This window comes from Dreissena polymorpha, chromosome 3 (assembly GCF_020536995.1).
Source record: "Dreissena polymorpha isolate Duluth1 chromosome 3, UMN_Dpol_1.0, whole genome shotgun sequence".
Classification (NCBI taxonomy): Eukaryota; Metazoa; Mollusca; class Bivalvia; order Myida; family Dreissenidae; genus Dreissena; species Dreissena polymorpha.
In genome coordinates this window covers 41571336-41589472 of record NC_068357.1, presented here as the reverse complement: position 1 = coordinate 41589472, position 18137 = coordinate 41571336, and the positions used below count along the sequence as shown (strand labels likewise).

Here is an 18137-nt window from a genome sequence, read left to right as displayed (position 1 = left end):
AGTGGTTCCTACACGCGCTTCTTAGCTCGGCGACCCGGGTTCGACTTTGCTCCCGGTGCATACAAGTTCGATTAGTGGTTGCCATACTAGAACAGCGAAGTTTTGCTAAATTTATTTTCACACTTTTTTTTCAAGAGTATCAGGTTAATATAGGGCAACTATATAGTTAAGATGCCTTGCTAAATGCACTACGTGTGTAAGCGTGTGTGGACATGAACGTCTATGAAGCCCATCGGGTATCGAAAACAAGTTGAAGATTGAAGAATCGTGTTTTCAAGCTAAAGATAAATACAATGTAAAGCATAATTTCTAATTCGTATTGATGAGTAATCCAGTTACAAAACCACTCAAACATGTGTGTACGCGACTTCTTTTTCTTTTGGTGCATTACATTTCATGGCCATGTGCCTGTTTGCTGCAGTAACCTGAGGGCTTCGCAAGGAGAACTCAGGGTTCCGAGCTTTCAGCTTTATCAATATCCACCACATATCCGAAGGCCTGCCACGCTTAAACGATGCGCCTTTCTGATCGGCAAAAATCCCCACGTACCTTAAAATGTTACCTTTACTAAACCGAAGACCCCTGGCCGCTTATGAAGTGGCGGCCTCAATAGGAGCCTGTTTCGCAGCAACGGAAGCCGATGCTGCAATTCTGCATCGGCCCGCGCAGCTTTGAAAACTTTTATGGGGACATTTTTGGCCCGAAGGTAACACGACCCTTTTGGAAAATTCAATACAGTATTCATCCTATTAATTAAAAAGTGAAATACGACACCACAAACTATTAACAACAAAGTGCAAACAGTGTAAAATAGTGGTAAAATCCAATTATTACCAACGTAGCCCAATTTCTCACATGATATTTTTGTATGAATAAACATCGTTAGACATCAATGAATTTCGGAAAACGCAACCTGAAAGAATTTGGTTTACGTGCTCATTTTGTGCTGGAAATGAACTTTTAAACAAAAGTAGTAAAGAAAACACTTTGCACAAATTAATTAGAACAATCTAGCCCAGACCGAGTAAACTGTTTGATGAATGGAACATATAAGAGCTATTGGACTTGTCAACATTTGCATTTAGTTCCACGTAAACACGTAATAAAATATGCTTATTTCTGTATTTTAGACCTATCTGTAAGCTTTCATATGTAAATATAGTTTAAACATTGTTTATTCAAAACTGACAATGAGTCTGACAGTGTCTGACTCAATATCAAAATGCATTGTTTTGCGGTCCGGCTCAATATCTAAAATGGTTCATGTTGTCGGTGGGGAAATTGTTGATCAATTCAAAGAAACTACAATTAAACTTTAATTAAGTTTACAAAATGATCATAAATCTACAGCTTAAACAATGATGTCGATTGCTCGAACAGATTTCAACTCTGCTAGACTGTTTCAAACGCAAACAAAACTTACTTCTTTTGCGTTGTCAATTTTGAAATTCGCGCCCGTGAAGGTATTTTTAGAAATGAACTTTAGGAATACTGGGAAGAACGCCACAACAGACAAACGACTTATTTGATTGGTTTAATGCTGAACTGTCTAAAATCGACAGAAAAACGGGTCCAAAAACGTCCGACTTCAGATCGTGTCCGACTCACGTTCACTTTACCCTAAATGATAAGATACTTACGTGGATTTGAAGTTTCTTAGCAGAGGCAATGTTTACAATTTTCTACTTAGCGTGCTAGCCAAAATGACGTCACGGACCACGTGGTATGGCCACACTGTTATAAAACAACAAAAAACCATCATGGTATCTTGATTTTAGATTATTGTCTATTTTCGTTGATCTCGTCTCAACTGTTATGTTTCGTATTAAAAATGTCAAAGTCGTTTGTCTCATATTCATCATCATGTTTTGTATTTAATAAATGCCCAAGCCATTGGTCTCATCTCAACTATCATGTTTTGTATTTAATAATGTCCAAGTCGTTGGTCTCATCTCAGCTATCATGTTTTGTATTTAATAATGTCCACGTCGTTTGTCTCATATCACCCATCATGTTTTGTATTAATAATGTCCAGATCGTTTGTCTCATAGTTTGTCTCATCTTTACTATCATGTTTTGTATTAAAAATGTCCAGATCGTTTGCCTCATATAAAAAATCATGTTTTGTATATAATGATATCCAACTCGTTGGTCTTTTCTCAACTCTAATGTTTTGTATTTAATAATGTATAAATTAATAATAATTTAATAATGTCCAAGTCGTTTGTCTCATCTTAACTATCATCTTATGTATGTAATTATGTCCAAGTCGATTGCCTCATCTCATCTATCATTTTTTGTATTAAATAATGTCCTAGTCGTTAGTCTCACCTCAACTATCATGTCATATATAAAAAATGTCCAAGTCGTTCGATTTATCAACTATCATGTTTTGTATTTAATAATGCCCTAGTCGTTGGTCTCACCTCAACTATTATGTTTTGTATTTTATAATGTTCTAGTCGTTGGTCTCACGTTAACTATCATGTTTTGTATTTAATAATGTCCTAGTCGTTGGTTTCATCTCAACAATCATGTTTTGTATTTAATAATGTCCTAGTCGTTGGTCTCACCCTAACTATCAAGTTTTGTATTTAATAATGTACTAGTCGCTTGATCTCACCTTTACTATCAAGTTATGTATTAATTAATGTCCAAGTCGTTGGTCTCATCTCAACCATCAAGTTTGGTATTTAATAATGCCCAAGTCGTGTGTCTCATCTTAACTATCATTTTATGTATGTAATTATGTCCAAGTCGTTTGTCTCAGCTCATCTATTATGTTTTGCATTCAATAATGTCCAAGTCGTTAGTCTCATCTTAAATATCTTAAAAAGGCGTCATTGCGTAAAAAATAACGCATCGTGTCGACTAAAACTATGATGGCAAGTCATTTTCACAAGAACATGACGCCAAAAATTATGTTGATATGTCGACTTAGATCATGTCGACAAAATATGTGTTCGGGAAAAGCCGGAAACATTTACGTCGAGACTTTAACACGTCGAGACTTTAACTTAATGTCGTTATGGCGAGTACAATTAAGAGGGAAAAATCTACAAAACTATGACGACATACCATGTTATTTCAGAGTAAGTCGATAAAAACTAATCCGGCATGACCATATTATTGAGGTGTACCATACACGCCTCCTTACATCTGTTATGTTTTGTATTTAATAATGTCTCAGACGTTTGTCTCATCTCAACTGTCATTTTTTGCATTTAATAATGTCCAAATCGTTCGTCTCGTCTCAACTGTCATGTTTTGTATTTTATAATGTCCAAATATGATGCTCATCAGTGTAAGAAACACCATCATTATTATAGAAATGACTAAATATATGAACGATGGTTAAAAAAAGATCAAAGTACCTTGTACAAAAACATTACAGTATATAGTTATCAGTTAATTTTATAAATGAGCTTGAATCGGATTATAATTATGCAGTCACTATTAAATATCTAAGTTTATTACTGAAACAATACGCAGTACACATAAGAGAATAAATTAAATATTGCAGTGTTTGTTTTCTTCGTGTTTGAATGTAGCCTTAAAACCCTGGCACACAAATTATGCCGTGTATGGTGGCTATTGAATGTTGATTTCTAATTGTGCGTTTTTTCTACTTTGTTTCTTTGTTACAGGCTTAATAATAATAATAGTATCACAAGAACTTTCTAAATTGCGGATTTATCATATGGACAATAATTTTTACGAATAGGTCCCCATTACCGAGCGCTCATCGAGCGCTTCAAAAAAGTACAGTCTTAAAAGATATAATACACTGTTCATGTCGCCTCGAAGGAGAAAGTTCCTTCGATGATGTTTAGAAAATGAAAATATGGCCGAGCGAGCTATACCGAAGGAAACTATGCACAATAGATCAAGACGAAAGATAGCGAATACGACCTGACTTATATTCATGCATATATTGTTAAAAGTTAACATAAAGGTTAACAGAAACAAGAAACAAGATGTTGCATTCATGAAGTCTACAATGGGAATATGTATGTCTGTATGTTTGTCTGTGTATCTGGTTGTTCACACATATGTTTCTCCTTATATATAAATAAGCGACTGTGAACGAGTATTCAGTAAAAGATCCCGGAAAATGGAAATAACGCTGTTGTGAAATATAATTATCTCCCTTGTAACACAAAAATACTCATACTTTCGCTGTATCTTCTAGATCCAACGTATTTCCGCGGTGTCTCTAACATAGTGTTAGGGTATTTAACTATTTATAAATCCTGATCGGATCGTGCCCAAATACAACTATGGTTTCATGTTTGTAAATAATTGTTCATGTAACTGTTTCTTCTGTGTATGTAAACTGTTACAACGTTCGAGATGTGTTGCGGTGTTATGGTGGGGTATATAGCTGTGAGCCATCTTTTTTTCGGATGGGGATTTCATAGTATGTCTGCTTTATTCTGCATCGTAGCTAGGCGCAAACGCCGAAGTCTCCAATCGGAATATGTTTGTCTGTGTATCTGGTTGTTCACATATGTTTCTCCCTATATATCTATATATATATATATATATATATATATATATATATATATATATATATATATAGTTATATGGTAAAATGTAATAATCCAGATTGTGAATATTATATAATAAAAGTAAAAACACGTGTCTGGGATTTTAAATATATATTGATTTAGCCAACGCGTTTCGCATAGCTCATCAGGGCATAATACCGGATTGCTCGAAATCAAACTCGAATGAGGAAGTCATGGAGGAGGATAATAGTTGTTTCTTAAAATCAATAGACGATAAACTGTCGCTGATATTGACCGCAATTAACGATTTGAGCGCGGCAATTGCAAAAAATAATAATACTGCCATTAGGAAAGATGACATTGTCGCTGACATAAAATCAGCTGTACATGAAATTTCTCAAAATATACCGAAGCCCGAAATATCCGTGAATCACGAAAATAACGAGGAAAACAATAACATATTTGAAAGAGAAGCACTAAAAATAAAAATGGAAATATCAAATATATGGCACAACAAAATGGAAATACGAAAAAGTACGTACTGGTCCATGATAAAAAATAAAGGCCATTTTGAAAAATATTCTAAATGGTTAAGATCAACTCCAATGGTAATACCAAAACATTTACAGAAAAAAGAAATACCGAATGAAAATATCGATCAGAAATCAGTTAGAGAAAGGGCCGTATTGAATGACTTCAATATCCAAACAGAATTGCAGTCATTACGTGCTTCTTCAAACACGTGTTTCAAGACACGTGTTTTTACTTTTATTTTATATATATATATATATATATATATATATATATATATATATATATATATATATATATATATATATCAGTATATCCGTATATGACCATATACAAACGATAATGAACCGACAGACAGCATTGTTCACAAACAACATACCGGATCTCGCTTTAGAAACAGGAAATTGACTCGCGATAACATAACATACGGATATGTTTATTAAGATCTAATATAAACTTGTTGACAAATGGTAACTGACATGCTTATTTAAAATACACACTAGTATATGTAGTTGTGGCGTATTTGCTTTGAAAAAATGGATGTCTATGATGTAGAGAAAGTTCTTAACTTCAAGACGAAGAGAATTTCTATATCATGCATCGCTTGTCATGGTAGGTCACGAACTTATCTTTAGTACTCGTATTTCGTTTTCCTATGTATTGTGTCATAACTACTTTTTATTTCGTCTATATGGTACTTGACTTAGAATTTAAAGGCAACTTTTGTTTGGATCAAAATTAATGTGACTTTAAGAGCCTGCAAACGGTTTCACTATAGACATATCGGGAAACTGCCCCGACTCCCGATTCAGCTCTGGCGGCCTTGTTTATCACGACCGTTAATCACGCGCGCCACCTCTTTTTTGAGATGCATTAATAAATTAGCCGATGCTACTTCTGAGTTGGCGCTAAGGCCCGGATGTTTGTAAATTTAACGGATAATTTACATGTGGTGATTAAGTTCTATATGGGTTTTTTTAACATATTTCGCATCACTTTTAAAATCGGCCAATGTAGTGCGATTCAGCGATTATAAATTGCGAGGACCTTTATAAGCTGTGGCTATTTTAGCTTTTAATGGGTTTATTGTTCTACCCCGCCCTTTCTAAATCAGGCCAATGGCATTGACCTGGTCGTCTTTATTTTAATACATTTTTTATGAGAGCATGATGTTAGTCCACCATTTACATTTTTCAGTTTTTAATATAATCATATTTTATGGCATTTCTTACTACAAGAAAGGACGAGGCTGTCCAGTAACCTGGGATTGTTGGCTGCATTGCACCCCCTCCCTTCCTCTTTGACACCCCACCCTTTCCCCTTCAAACGCGAAGAACCATGTCGGACTGGAGTGCACGGTGCAGGGCCTTATACCATGATAAACACCTATTTAGCCCTATCTAGGACAAAGTATTGTCGACCTTGTTGAAACTGCTAATTTTGTACCTTGGAGTACATCAAGTATTATTATAACTGCTATTTTGTGTAGCAATTTCCTTATTTTTGTGAAAACTGCTATTTTATATAGCAAATTGCCTTAATTTTTATCTCAATATTGCTATTCCTACACCATAGCAACCATTTTACTTTGTATTGCATTAACTCATGTTAAAATTGCTACTTTTATAGCAAATATCCTAATTTTTATATTAAATTGCTATTTTATATAGCAAATTGCCTCGGTTTTTCTGTTTAATTGTCATTTTGCATACCATACAAGGTACTTTAGTATTATTTCCTCCAATGTTATCATCAGTATATTAATAATATTGGTTAGATTAGAGCTTTTTGGGTTTATCTTAATGCAGGCTTAATAATGCATCTAGGTAATATTTGGTCTTTTACCATTTTACATCTTACCATTATCAATTTTCCTTCAATAGTATACAAACTATTTTTCATTTACCGTGCACTCCCTCTGGTCCAGGGGAAACAACCATTGTAGACTCCATCTACACCATTACCTTCCTTAGTACAACTGAGTGACACCACCTCTGCTGGCTCTTCTTTTCCCCCACCCACATCGGCCTACACTTCCAAAAATCTCTCCTTCTTTCAACCCTCCAGGGTGGCAACATGTATTTTAAATATATAAATGCATATAGTTCTGTACATATTGTAAATAATGTACCTCTTGTACAAATTTAGCTGTTTTTGTCTCATTTTTAACTGTAAAGCACATTGTCTTACCCTTAATTTTTATGTGGCCCTATGAAGGTGACCGTTTGGAGACACGTAAGTTATTGCCCTTAACATATAAGGGTTTATTACTAAACCCACTTTTAAATATTGTTTTAATGCCACTCTGGGGGGACCTCTCTTCTCCATAGCCCAATCCTCCTTAAGTTCCATACAGAAAGGGTCTTATGTTGGAGCATTACGGCTATATTCCCTGTCTGCAAGTGTTCAACATTGAGCCACATACATAAACTTGTACTCATTACTTTTTTAACAACTCAATACTCAATTGCAATATTAATATATAATTGAGAGTTACACTCCCTATTTGTTATCATATATTGTCTTTTTTCCTTTCCTTCTCATATAATTGCATTTACACATGCAACTTCACTCTACATTTGAGAGCTGTTAAATCAGGCTCTGGCATCCCTATTAATTAATGTTCATAGATATAAACATATCTCTCCTATGATTAGATCTTGTTGTGTGGCATTTAGTTTAAACTTTAAATATACACATAAAAATGGTACTTGACTATGTATGTAAACATATTGTGGCAATGTTCAACCACTTTGTGATCTGGAAAACCCTCAAATATTATTATTTTGTTACACAAACATATTACACATCTGTGTATCCCTTTTTCTATAAGTATTATATTAAAATAGTCCCATTTGGATTCAAACATTTAAAACACAGATCACAAAGTCTAAAGACTCCAACAAACCCATTGCAGTATATACTGAACAGTGGGTCTGGTAATGATGATGCCACATACAATAGTATGTGTGTTTTCACCATCTTTACTTATAAAAATTGGGCTATTCTTTCTCTCTCTCCTCCTTAAAAAACAATACAAACAATAACATACAATATTAACATCATATTAATGATAATAATTAATAATAAGTACAGTAACATAACAAAAACATAGTAATCTAATACTATAAAACAACTCCAAGTTCTTTTGGATTAAATTCATCCTGTTCTTTCATTTATAATTTTGCATATAAACTATTATTGTTTACTTTTTCTTAAAGTACAACGTCAGCCGTGGGAAAATCTATTTTTAAACGGATTGACCTACTTGCAATCCTTAATAAGAAATTTCGGCCAATCAGCGCCAGCTTTTTAAAAGTACATCAACCAATAAAAACGCCGCTTTTTAACAGCGTTAGGCCCATCCATTGTAAAGCACTGCGTCTTTTTAACGCTTCATAAAAATGTTAGATATTTTTAAACCAATAGATTTTTATTACGGCACCGCACCAACACTGCAAAGTTTTATATTTATACCAATGGTACAGCCCAGTAAAATCGGGCTGTCCATTTTATGGCCGTTTTCGGCTTTTTTATGCAGAGTTCTATGTTAAGCAGTGTGCTCGGGCAATGGTTTTTAACCGAAGTCCCGAGGGTAAATAACCCCATTAGTAGAAGCTGTGGCATAAAACACTTCGTAAAAGCAAATCAATTACTTGTGCCTGTATACGAGCAAACCCAGTCAATTAATCGCTAATTACATAAAACGATTGCTTTAAACCTATACAAGTTAATGCGTGTACAAAAACATCGGCTTCTAGCCGATCTAATAGATAAATTTTCATTTTTCAAAAAGAGATGGAGCCAATGCTTAGGAAGTGGCGCTCAGATTAGGAGGTGGCGCAATGCACATGTATAGCTACTTTAAAGTGAAATACTTTATGTTGTGGTTTCTATTATGTTTACAGGACCTACATTATTTTTTGTAAGTTGACTACTTCAGCACATTTGAGTCGCGTGCGTTTTTAATTAGAACAAGATGTGTTCGTGAAACACTATGTCACCTTTCACTACTAAAAATGTGCAGCTCCATGAGATGCACATGCATGCCAAATATCAAGATGCTATCTTCAATATTGCAAAAGTTATGGCAAATGTTCAAGTTTTACGCAAACATACCAACAAACAAACCAACAAACAGACAGGGCAAAAACAATTTGTCCCCCAGTATCAACTTTTTTATGTTGGCGACTTCTTTATGAGTTTATAAGTTGATCACTTATATATTTAAAAAACTACATATAATTTATTATAGAATGTGTTTATTTTCTGTAAAGATTTGGGCTTTCGTATGTACGTTGAAAAATAAATAAAACATAACAAATATCATTATCTATAAAATGTACGTCATGTGGTAAGGTCATTTCGATACGACTGTTGATTGATACATCCTGCATTGGCGCCACCTCCTATCAATAGCGCTATCTCCTAAGCATTGGCTCTAATTCATTTGGAACCATGCAAAATTATCTACAACGTAGGCTAGAAGCCAATATTTTTGAGCATGCAGCATCTTATGTATGTTGTACGCAATCGTTGGATGCAGTTAGCGATTTAATTGGGTGGAAATTTTCTCTTTACAAAGGTAAACTTATCGAAATGCTTTTTAAAATTCCACCGTGCCACAACTTATTAAGGTTCTCTCAAAAAAGACGTGGCGCGCGTGATTAACGGCCGAGTAATTACACGGCGTTATCAATTACCATTATGTAGCCTCATGCTAGTGTATGTTTTGTTGTGTGTTTGCACCGAGCGGGAGTATTAGTGCCAGTTTCTTTCTTGGCGGAACTTCGCGTGGTCAATCAAACGGACTTTGCGTGCAATAAATAGAAATAAGTCGATATCCGGTTGTGATCGAGGTTTAATATATGTGTGCTTTTCTTATGGGTTTACATCAGTAATTATATTTATTGGGTCGAAACGAAGTCTCTATCCTTAATACGGGTAAAAATATGATCAGCAGTCAATATTTTGTTGTGATAAAGCTCGCTTAATGTATGTTTCTGATATGTAAGACAGTGTCAAATACCGAAAGTAACCTATGCGAAAGTCAGCAGATCGCTATCAATGGAAATGTAAAAGAATTAGAAATTATTAACTCAACAAACCGTCAGGGTTGCACAAATAAGCCTATCATGGTGGATATATACATCCAAATTAAGGGTCCTTACATTCATTAATGAATAGTTAAGATAATAATTTATGAAATATTACAAACTTGCCCATGATAGAAAGACACAGTTGGATTTTGACTTTTTTGAAAGAAAAAAAAACAACAACAGAATATCATTTATTAATAAAATGTAAAAATCACCTGTTAGAGTCACCAAACATTTATTCATTTGTACAAAATAACGATCAACGTGACGACAGTTTTCATTTAAGAATATATAAATGATTGGGAAATCGACATTAGTTGTGTAGATTAGTTTTGACTTTGCACAGGAAGAAGACAGTTTGTATGTAATACTATAATAATAATATTTATCAAAGGATATTTTACATTTGTAGTGGCTCACAGTTTTATATTTAGTAGCAACGTAGATTTGTGGATTTGACTAAACAAAAGGGTCATGTTTTATGTATTTCAGTTCAGCTCATTTTCAAAATTAGCTTGTGTCATAACATGAAGACGTACTGCTGAATTGATATTAAAAATTGAATCTGACAATTGTTGTTTAGGACTTTGAAATTACATTATTTGGAAACTTTGTATAAATATTCAATAACATCTTATAATTATTATTATTATTTAAACAGAATTAAAATTGAAATTAACTTTATATTAAAAGAAATCTGAATTGTGCTATTGTTTCGTCGTTTAGAGTTATTGTGTTGTGGCTACGAGTTATGCCACACAATAAAAGTTCCCGCCTCTTCAGGTGACACATTGCTGGTGGTGTTTGGGAAAGATCTACATACCTACCAGTCCCAGTGCAGTAACGACCCCGTCAGTAAGTCAAGGAATCGCGATTTAAATAACTTATTTGCTCGTGACTACATAAGTTTATTAGATGTAGCTTTACCACAGCGGCTCGACGCGCATCACAGCTCATGGCCATTTGCAGCCAGCGTTGATAACGCGGACAAATGTGCGTTGTCGCGGCGTGAGCATAAGGAGCACGATGTTATCACGGATGTTTACTATGACGCTTAAAAATCCGGGGTAAAGCATTACGGCGGTCTGCGGTGGAAACGCGGCGGTCCGCGTTGACTTCGAGGTGGTCTGCGGTGGCATAATTATAATAATTGTCCGCGGCGATTGCAAGGTCAATACGAATGTCATTTGTACCGAGATGTAATATTTTTATTTTGCTGGATGAATTTTGTAATTAACAAACCTTTATAAATCACAAAAGCATTGACGCAATTATTATGAAAAAAATGATTGACAGGATTGATCTAGAGATCTAAAAGAGCTACAAGAAGCAGTGCGTAAAATGATTAAGTTATCATGAACCGGAACAAATCTAATTCAAATTGGAAAAAAAAATTGTTTAAGCTGTTGCTTCACCGCCATTAAGAATTGCTAGACAAACGGTTGATGTGCTTATTAAAAAAAATTGTGTAGTAAACAAAACATAGACGACGGTGCTTTAGACTTACGTTTAATTATAAAGTAGATCGTACCAAAATCCTAGAACCGAGATAATTTTTATTACAAAAATGCATGGGATAACAACGCCATCAAAAAGAAATAAGACGGGAGTACAAGAAAACACAAATGGCAATTTAAAGGGACATTTTCACTTCACAGATTTCGGCATGTATTGAAGTTTGTCATTACATGATTTATATTGATAAATTTAAACATTGGATCTAAAAAGTTCAAGCATAACAAAAACCAGAATAAAATCAAAGAAAGAGAATAAAACATCAACTGGGCTCATCCCACTAACCCCAGGAGTAAACTGGAGTAACGCTTAGACCACTCGGCCATCCGTGCTCATACCATGAATGATGTATTTTATAGTTTATTTAAACAATCCTCGTAGTGTAACAAAATATAACGAAAGCAACAGAACTTTTCAAATTATTAAATCGTTTCTCGTTGCAACGCTTTATAATTTGCAGATTTTTAAATCGTCAAAAGATGCATAAAATAGATACTTTAGAGTATGGTAAATGTTCAGTATTACCGTTTCCTCACAAATATCATAACTTCAACGACAATTTGCGAATCTGAAGCACTTTTTTAATTTGTCAATTTAATAAAACGTGAAAAGGTCTCATTAGTTATAAAAAGGTTATACAATAGCCGAAAATGATATTTGATCAAAATAAATTTCATGGTCAAATAATAGAAAAATCTGAAAATGTTTGTGGCACATCCATAATTATTCTCTTATACGCTGATGACATTGTACTATTTGCGGTTACACCTCAAGCCTTACAATGTGGATTTGAAAATCTTAGCAGCTACTGTCAAAAATGGCAATTAAAAGTTAATGTTAACAGAACGAAGGTAATTGTGTTCCGAAAAGCGGGACCACTTGCAAGGAACATACAATTTACATATAATAACGAAAATATTGAAATTGTTAGTAATATGTCTTATCTTGGTGTCGTTTTCACGAGTGGTGGATCTTTTAACCAGACGCAAATAACCTTAGCAGGGCAAGCAAGAAAGGCCATTTTTAAAATGAAAACATACTTATATACCATTATAAATATAACAGGAAGCCATCAATTAGAATTGTTTGATAAACTCGTAAAACCAATTTTGAACTACGGTTGCGAAGTATGGGGCTTTCATAAAGCACAAAATATTGAACGTCTTCATACTCAATTTTGTACAAATATCTTAGGTGTTAAAAGGGCAACCCAAAATGATTTCGTTTACTGTGAGTTAGGGCAACATTCGCTTATTGTAAGTAGATATTTTAGAATAGTTAAATACTGGTTTAAAATAATAGAAAGCAAAGAAAATAAGTATATTAAACTTATATATAACATAATGAAACATGACTTTGAATTGACACCGTCTAAAAAAAATTGGGTTAGTTCGTTGCATCAACTGTTGTCAAGTTTAGGGTTTTTAGAAGTATGGATACACCAAGGGGTAGGACAAAAAGAAGTTTTCTTGTCATTATTCAAACAAAGAATTAAGGATTGTTTTTATCAAAATATGAATTCACGATTAACGGAACCTATTCGAGCCTTGTTTTACAGGCATCTTTACATAAACAATGGTTTAAAAATTGATTTAAAAATGTACCTCACAAGCTTCTCAAAAGAAAACCATCGCATTGCTCTTTCTAAACTCAGAGTATCATCTCATCGTTTAATAATTGAATCTGGCCGCTGGCATAAACCCATTGCTACTACTTATAACGAAAGAAAATGTACACATTGTCAAAAAATTGATGACGAATATCATTTTATTTTACAATGTTCTTTATTAAATGACTTAAGAAAGAAATATATCGATAAAAAGTATTAGTTACGACCTAACATGCAAAAATGTATTGCACTTATAAATTCACAAAATGCACTGACATTAAGAAAACTAGCTTCTTTTACATTTCTTGGTTTTAAAGTTAAGAATTAACACCATAATCCTTTATATAAGTAATGTCATTCATTAAATTAAATCTCCTATACATGTAAAGCTTGACATATTTCATTGCGAATTGTTTAACTTAACATTAAACTAAAGCTCCTATACATGTATAACTTGACATATTTCATTACGAATTGTTTAACTATTGGATAGAAATAAACACCTATATACATAAAAGTCCGGAAAATTATTAATTCAAACCAAACACTTGCTTCGAAAATATTAATTTTACCAAAACAAACTGCTTTAAACAGTATAATAACCTTATACATGTGGAGTACCCATACAAGTAAGTCCGCGTCTTTCTCTCTTAGCTGCAAGAAGATTTTGCTTCAGCTGTGGCTGTTTTCAATCAAATTTTTTTATTGAAAGACATTTAATAAACTTTTATACAAATAGAAAAAAAAGAAAATACAGTTTAGTTACTAATGGTGTAAATTAAGTATTTCAATATATTACTGTCCATTTATTACTATTGTGGGAAACGTGTCACAACAAACAATTGTATGAGATCTGAATCTTACTAAACTTATTTCTTGTTCATAATGTTATAATAATATCTAATGAAACGATGTTAAGCATGCAATTCAAAGTTGCTAATACTGACATTGTTATTGTTTACTGTCGGAAAGTGCATAATTAAACCTTTGCAAGCAAAATATTCTTTACCGTTTTGACTGATGTTTGTGTTGTTTTTTGCGTAAGGCCCATCGGCGTGCGGTGAGCCGTATTCGTCGTCATCTTTTGGCTCGCTACCACATTAGAGGCCACATTTATAATCCAATCTGTATGAAACTTTGTCCCAATGAATATCTTTGTAATATCTAGGCCGAATTTGATTTATATTGGGAAACTGTCGTTTTAATATGTATAGAAAGTAAAAGTATGTTGTTTGATTTCGGATTGTTCTAATTTTGATTATGTTAATGTACATCAGAAGCATGTATTTGTAGTAAAAAATCCAACTACAACATGTAATGGCTACACATCCTGGTACTAGTCATCTTTTCTAACAAGCTGTTAAATAGGGAGAATATTATGCGCATGAAACCAAATTTAATAAAATATATCAAGTCAACAGTAAGCTAAAATGTTTTGCTTATATGAAATTTAATAATAATAATTTAAACGTGAAATAGTGCTGTTGAATTGCTTGTCAAATACAAAAATAAAACCAATAGAAGACAAAAATAAATAACAGCATACGCAAATTGTGTTATTTAATGATGATGTAAATGATGTACATCTTAGACTGGATATATTGTTGCCATAGTAACCAACTATAAAAACTTATAGTTCACACACAAAAATGACTCAATTGCTGCTTTCTATCAATGAACATTATCTCTTTTATGGTCACATTGCTTTAATAAGTTAATGATTGTAGGCGATATTCCATTTTATTTTCCCGTTTGAATTCAGTAAAATTATATCACTAATTTAATGTTTAGAGTTTTTGTCGCAATATTGAATAAATGACGAACATTTTCGGGACACCTTGATTGGTCGCTTGGGATCTGACTGTATATGCTGGCAGTTTGGGTTTAGTTCTTGGCCTCTACAATAATATACATTTTCATCAGACCTATGAGCACAATTCTAAAATCAATAGTCCTAATCTATGAAATATACCCCCAAAATAACATATTGTCACATCCGATATGTATGGTACTTCAACATTTGCACCTGTTCCACACAAGTCGTTAATATAAAGCAAGATTAAAAAAGAGTACTTTAACGTGACAAATTTTGTACTCACAGAAAACTAAACGCGTTTTAAAAAATGCAGAAACTTGTATATGCAAGAACATCAAGACAACGATATGTAAATGTACGTATACACCGTTCTGAGAACATGTTCACCGATCATTTTAATAAAACGTATTTTTATGGATTTTTGTCTTTAAAATGTTTTCTTCCGTCTTAAAATCCATTGGTGTGAATATGATATCGCTGCGTTGTTTTTACGTGCGATGCATTGTTTTAAATATTTATTACAATGTATGGTTATGTTCTGAATTTTTACTCATGATTGCTCTTTATAGTAATGTTTAACACAAAATAGGCTTTTTTATTTATGTTTTATGTCATACATAAAACAATTTATTTACTGAACGTATAGTACTTATAAAATGAACTAAAGTTATCTATGCAATGTTGCGGTATTACGCCTCGAACGACGCAGGGGACCGCAAAGGTCGACCGCATGCTGTGTTATATGGGAAAGTTTTTGGCCGCGGTGATTTGACACGACGCTCGGCGTGGACCTCGTATCGTGATCGCATGAGCGGTGCTGTTTACGTCGTGCTTATTGATAGGTTAATAACGAGTACTTAAATGATTGTATCTAAATAAATGTGTGCGTGACGTTCGCAAAAGTATTCATATTTATGACAAAAAGCGCACAGTTTAAACAACTGAATAATGAACTTTTAATTCTTTTTAGATCTGTTAAATGCGACAAGAACAACCGCACACCACTTAACTATAAGGATTTTATTAATCTTTACAGCGTTCGTTGTAAAATGCAATAATGCATAAAAATGCATTTAAGTTATGAAACAAACTATTGTTGATGAAATATCTCAGGAACACAAGTATAATTTATTTGTGTGCAGTTATTATATTGTTTTAGAATTTGAAATTATTTCTCAAAATATGAATTTTTATAACATAATGGTGCGTGCATTATTACAGAAAAGATGAGCTGGCAGTTATCTTCCCAAAACACGGTCTTCAGCAAACCGGTGATGGAGGTAACCGATAAGTTAATTATTTACTAAAAATAGTCCATTCGAACTAACCAACATGAAACGAATACATGTGTTCTATATTTAGTTAAGCAATGTTGTTCATTGTTTCCGTGTTAATTGTTAAATAAACAATGCTTGTAGTTCTGTTGCACATGAATTCATCCAGGAGGATATCTAGATGATATCCAGCAACTATCATCAGGATAATTTGTAAATTGGCTGGTGAATCAAAATGATGTCATGTTTAATTGTTGTGATTTTTTTAATCTAACAACATTTATAGACAACACCTATGTTTAATATTGCAATACAAACTTAACAAAATATATTTTCTTGGTCGGAGAAATGGGACTTCTTTATTTCATCGTTTGTTGTGTAATACATGTTTTTGTGTCATGTAAGAATATTATATATTACTTGTAGATGACCATTGTTGCTGAGCTTGACATGTTGATTGTCCTTACAGGTTAGTCACGTGCGTTTCACAATTAATATACGTAACATATTTATATGTGTCATTCTTTTGTATTCATGTGCTTAAAGGGCGCCAATTCTTCGAAAAACGCAGAACGGAACTGTGCGCCCCGCTACGACATTACTGAATTGGGTCGTTTATTCATTTTGAGCGTTTGCTGTTTTGATAGGGGGCCAATACTGAATTTCTTTTAATAATAATGACGTTATACATTATTTCGTTATTTGCTGTGTAATGTTCAACCTATACATTATATTGTTATTAGACTCGGGTCTAAGATTTCACAATCTGACCACATACGAGCAGCGTTGTGCCCTGGCCGGCACTGAGGGCGCTACACTTTTTGACGTCTCTGTCGAGGTAAGGCATCACATTAACGTTAGTGTCCAATGGTTGCACCATTTCTGAATGTGACGTCTTTATACAGCTCGCCGTATCATTATCCTGAACTATTTAATCAAAACTAAAATTATCGATTTGTTTCCCATATTCATATTCGGGTTTTGTTTCATCGAGATAATTGACAAATATAGCAGTGAGTTTGCAGATATTCTATTATCCCGATACCAGTATGATAACTAACGCACCGGGTATTTAAATGTTATAATGATCATTATTGAGCTGTACGTTCTCATACATGTTCATGCACTTACATAATATTTCTACATCTTGATTCAATTGATTTGGTAAAACTGTACTCATAAGCATTTTCCTGTCCCAATTCCATACGGAGTTTCAACCTATGAAACAACGCGTTTTTTAATTAATCAAATGTAGGAGGGGTTTGTTTGTTTAAATTCAACGCAACATGTTCGCTTTTTCTCGTAATATCAGATTGAGTAAGTGTTGCTGTCCAGACCTCATTTAATGAGTTTTTAAAAGAGAATAAAATCTGACTGTTTCTACGTTTTCTCATTAATATTTTATAAAAACAAAATTTGGTCAGCCTGTTCCCATGCGGTATATAATGCCATAACAACGGTATATATATCGTGTGTTCAGGAATTATATATTGCCTACATGTGCGTGTGCTTTTTACAGGAAGAAGTTGAAGTTACGAAAAACTTGGTTTTGGAACATACCATTAGACTGTGTATTGTTCAGGTGAAAACAATTAAAGTAAGTCTGCTTTATGTTTTAGCATAAAAAAACATACTGAAATTAATACATTTTACAAATATTATATTATAAAATTAATCGACCATGCATGCATTCAATTAGACATGCAATCAATTATTTTACGGCCGCGTCATAGCAGAACGTCATGTTGAACAAGACAAGACAAGACAAGACAATTTATTTTG

The 18137-nt window shown here is 33.5% G+C and overlaps 1 protein-coding gene across 4 annotated transcripts in view; it reads left to right on the top strand.

Annotated features, from left to right (window-relative positions):
* Positions 1-5427: 5427 nt before the first annotated feature.
* Positions 5428-18137, top strand: part of LOC127873826 (vam6/Vps39-like protein) — a 41744-nt gene continuing 29034 nt past the window's right edge. The window contains exons 1-6 of one of the 4 annotated variants that reach the window (XM_052417828.1): positions 5428-5654; positions 10868-10996; positions 16303-16361; positions 16782-16824; positions 17099-17193; positions 17875-17952. In XM_052417828.1, coding sequence (XP_052273788.1) covers positions 5579-5654; positions 10868-10996; positions 16303-16361; positions 16782-16824; positions 17099-17193; positions 17875-17952 — 480 coding nt within the window. In that variant the 5' untranslated portion in view covers positions 5428-5578. The remainder of the gene's footprint in view (positions 5655-10867; positions 10997-16302; positions 16362-16781; positions 16825-17098; positions 17194-17874; positions 17953-18137) is intronic. The other 3 variants (XM_052417827.1, XM_052417826.1, XM_052417824.1) reach the window with 3 other exon arrangements.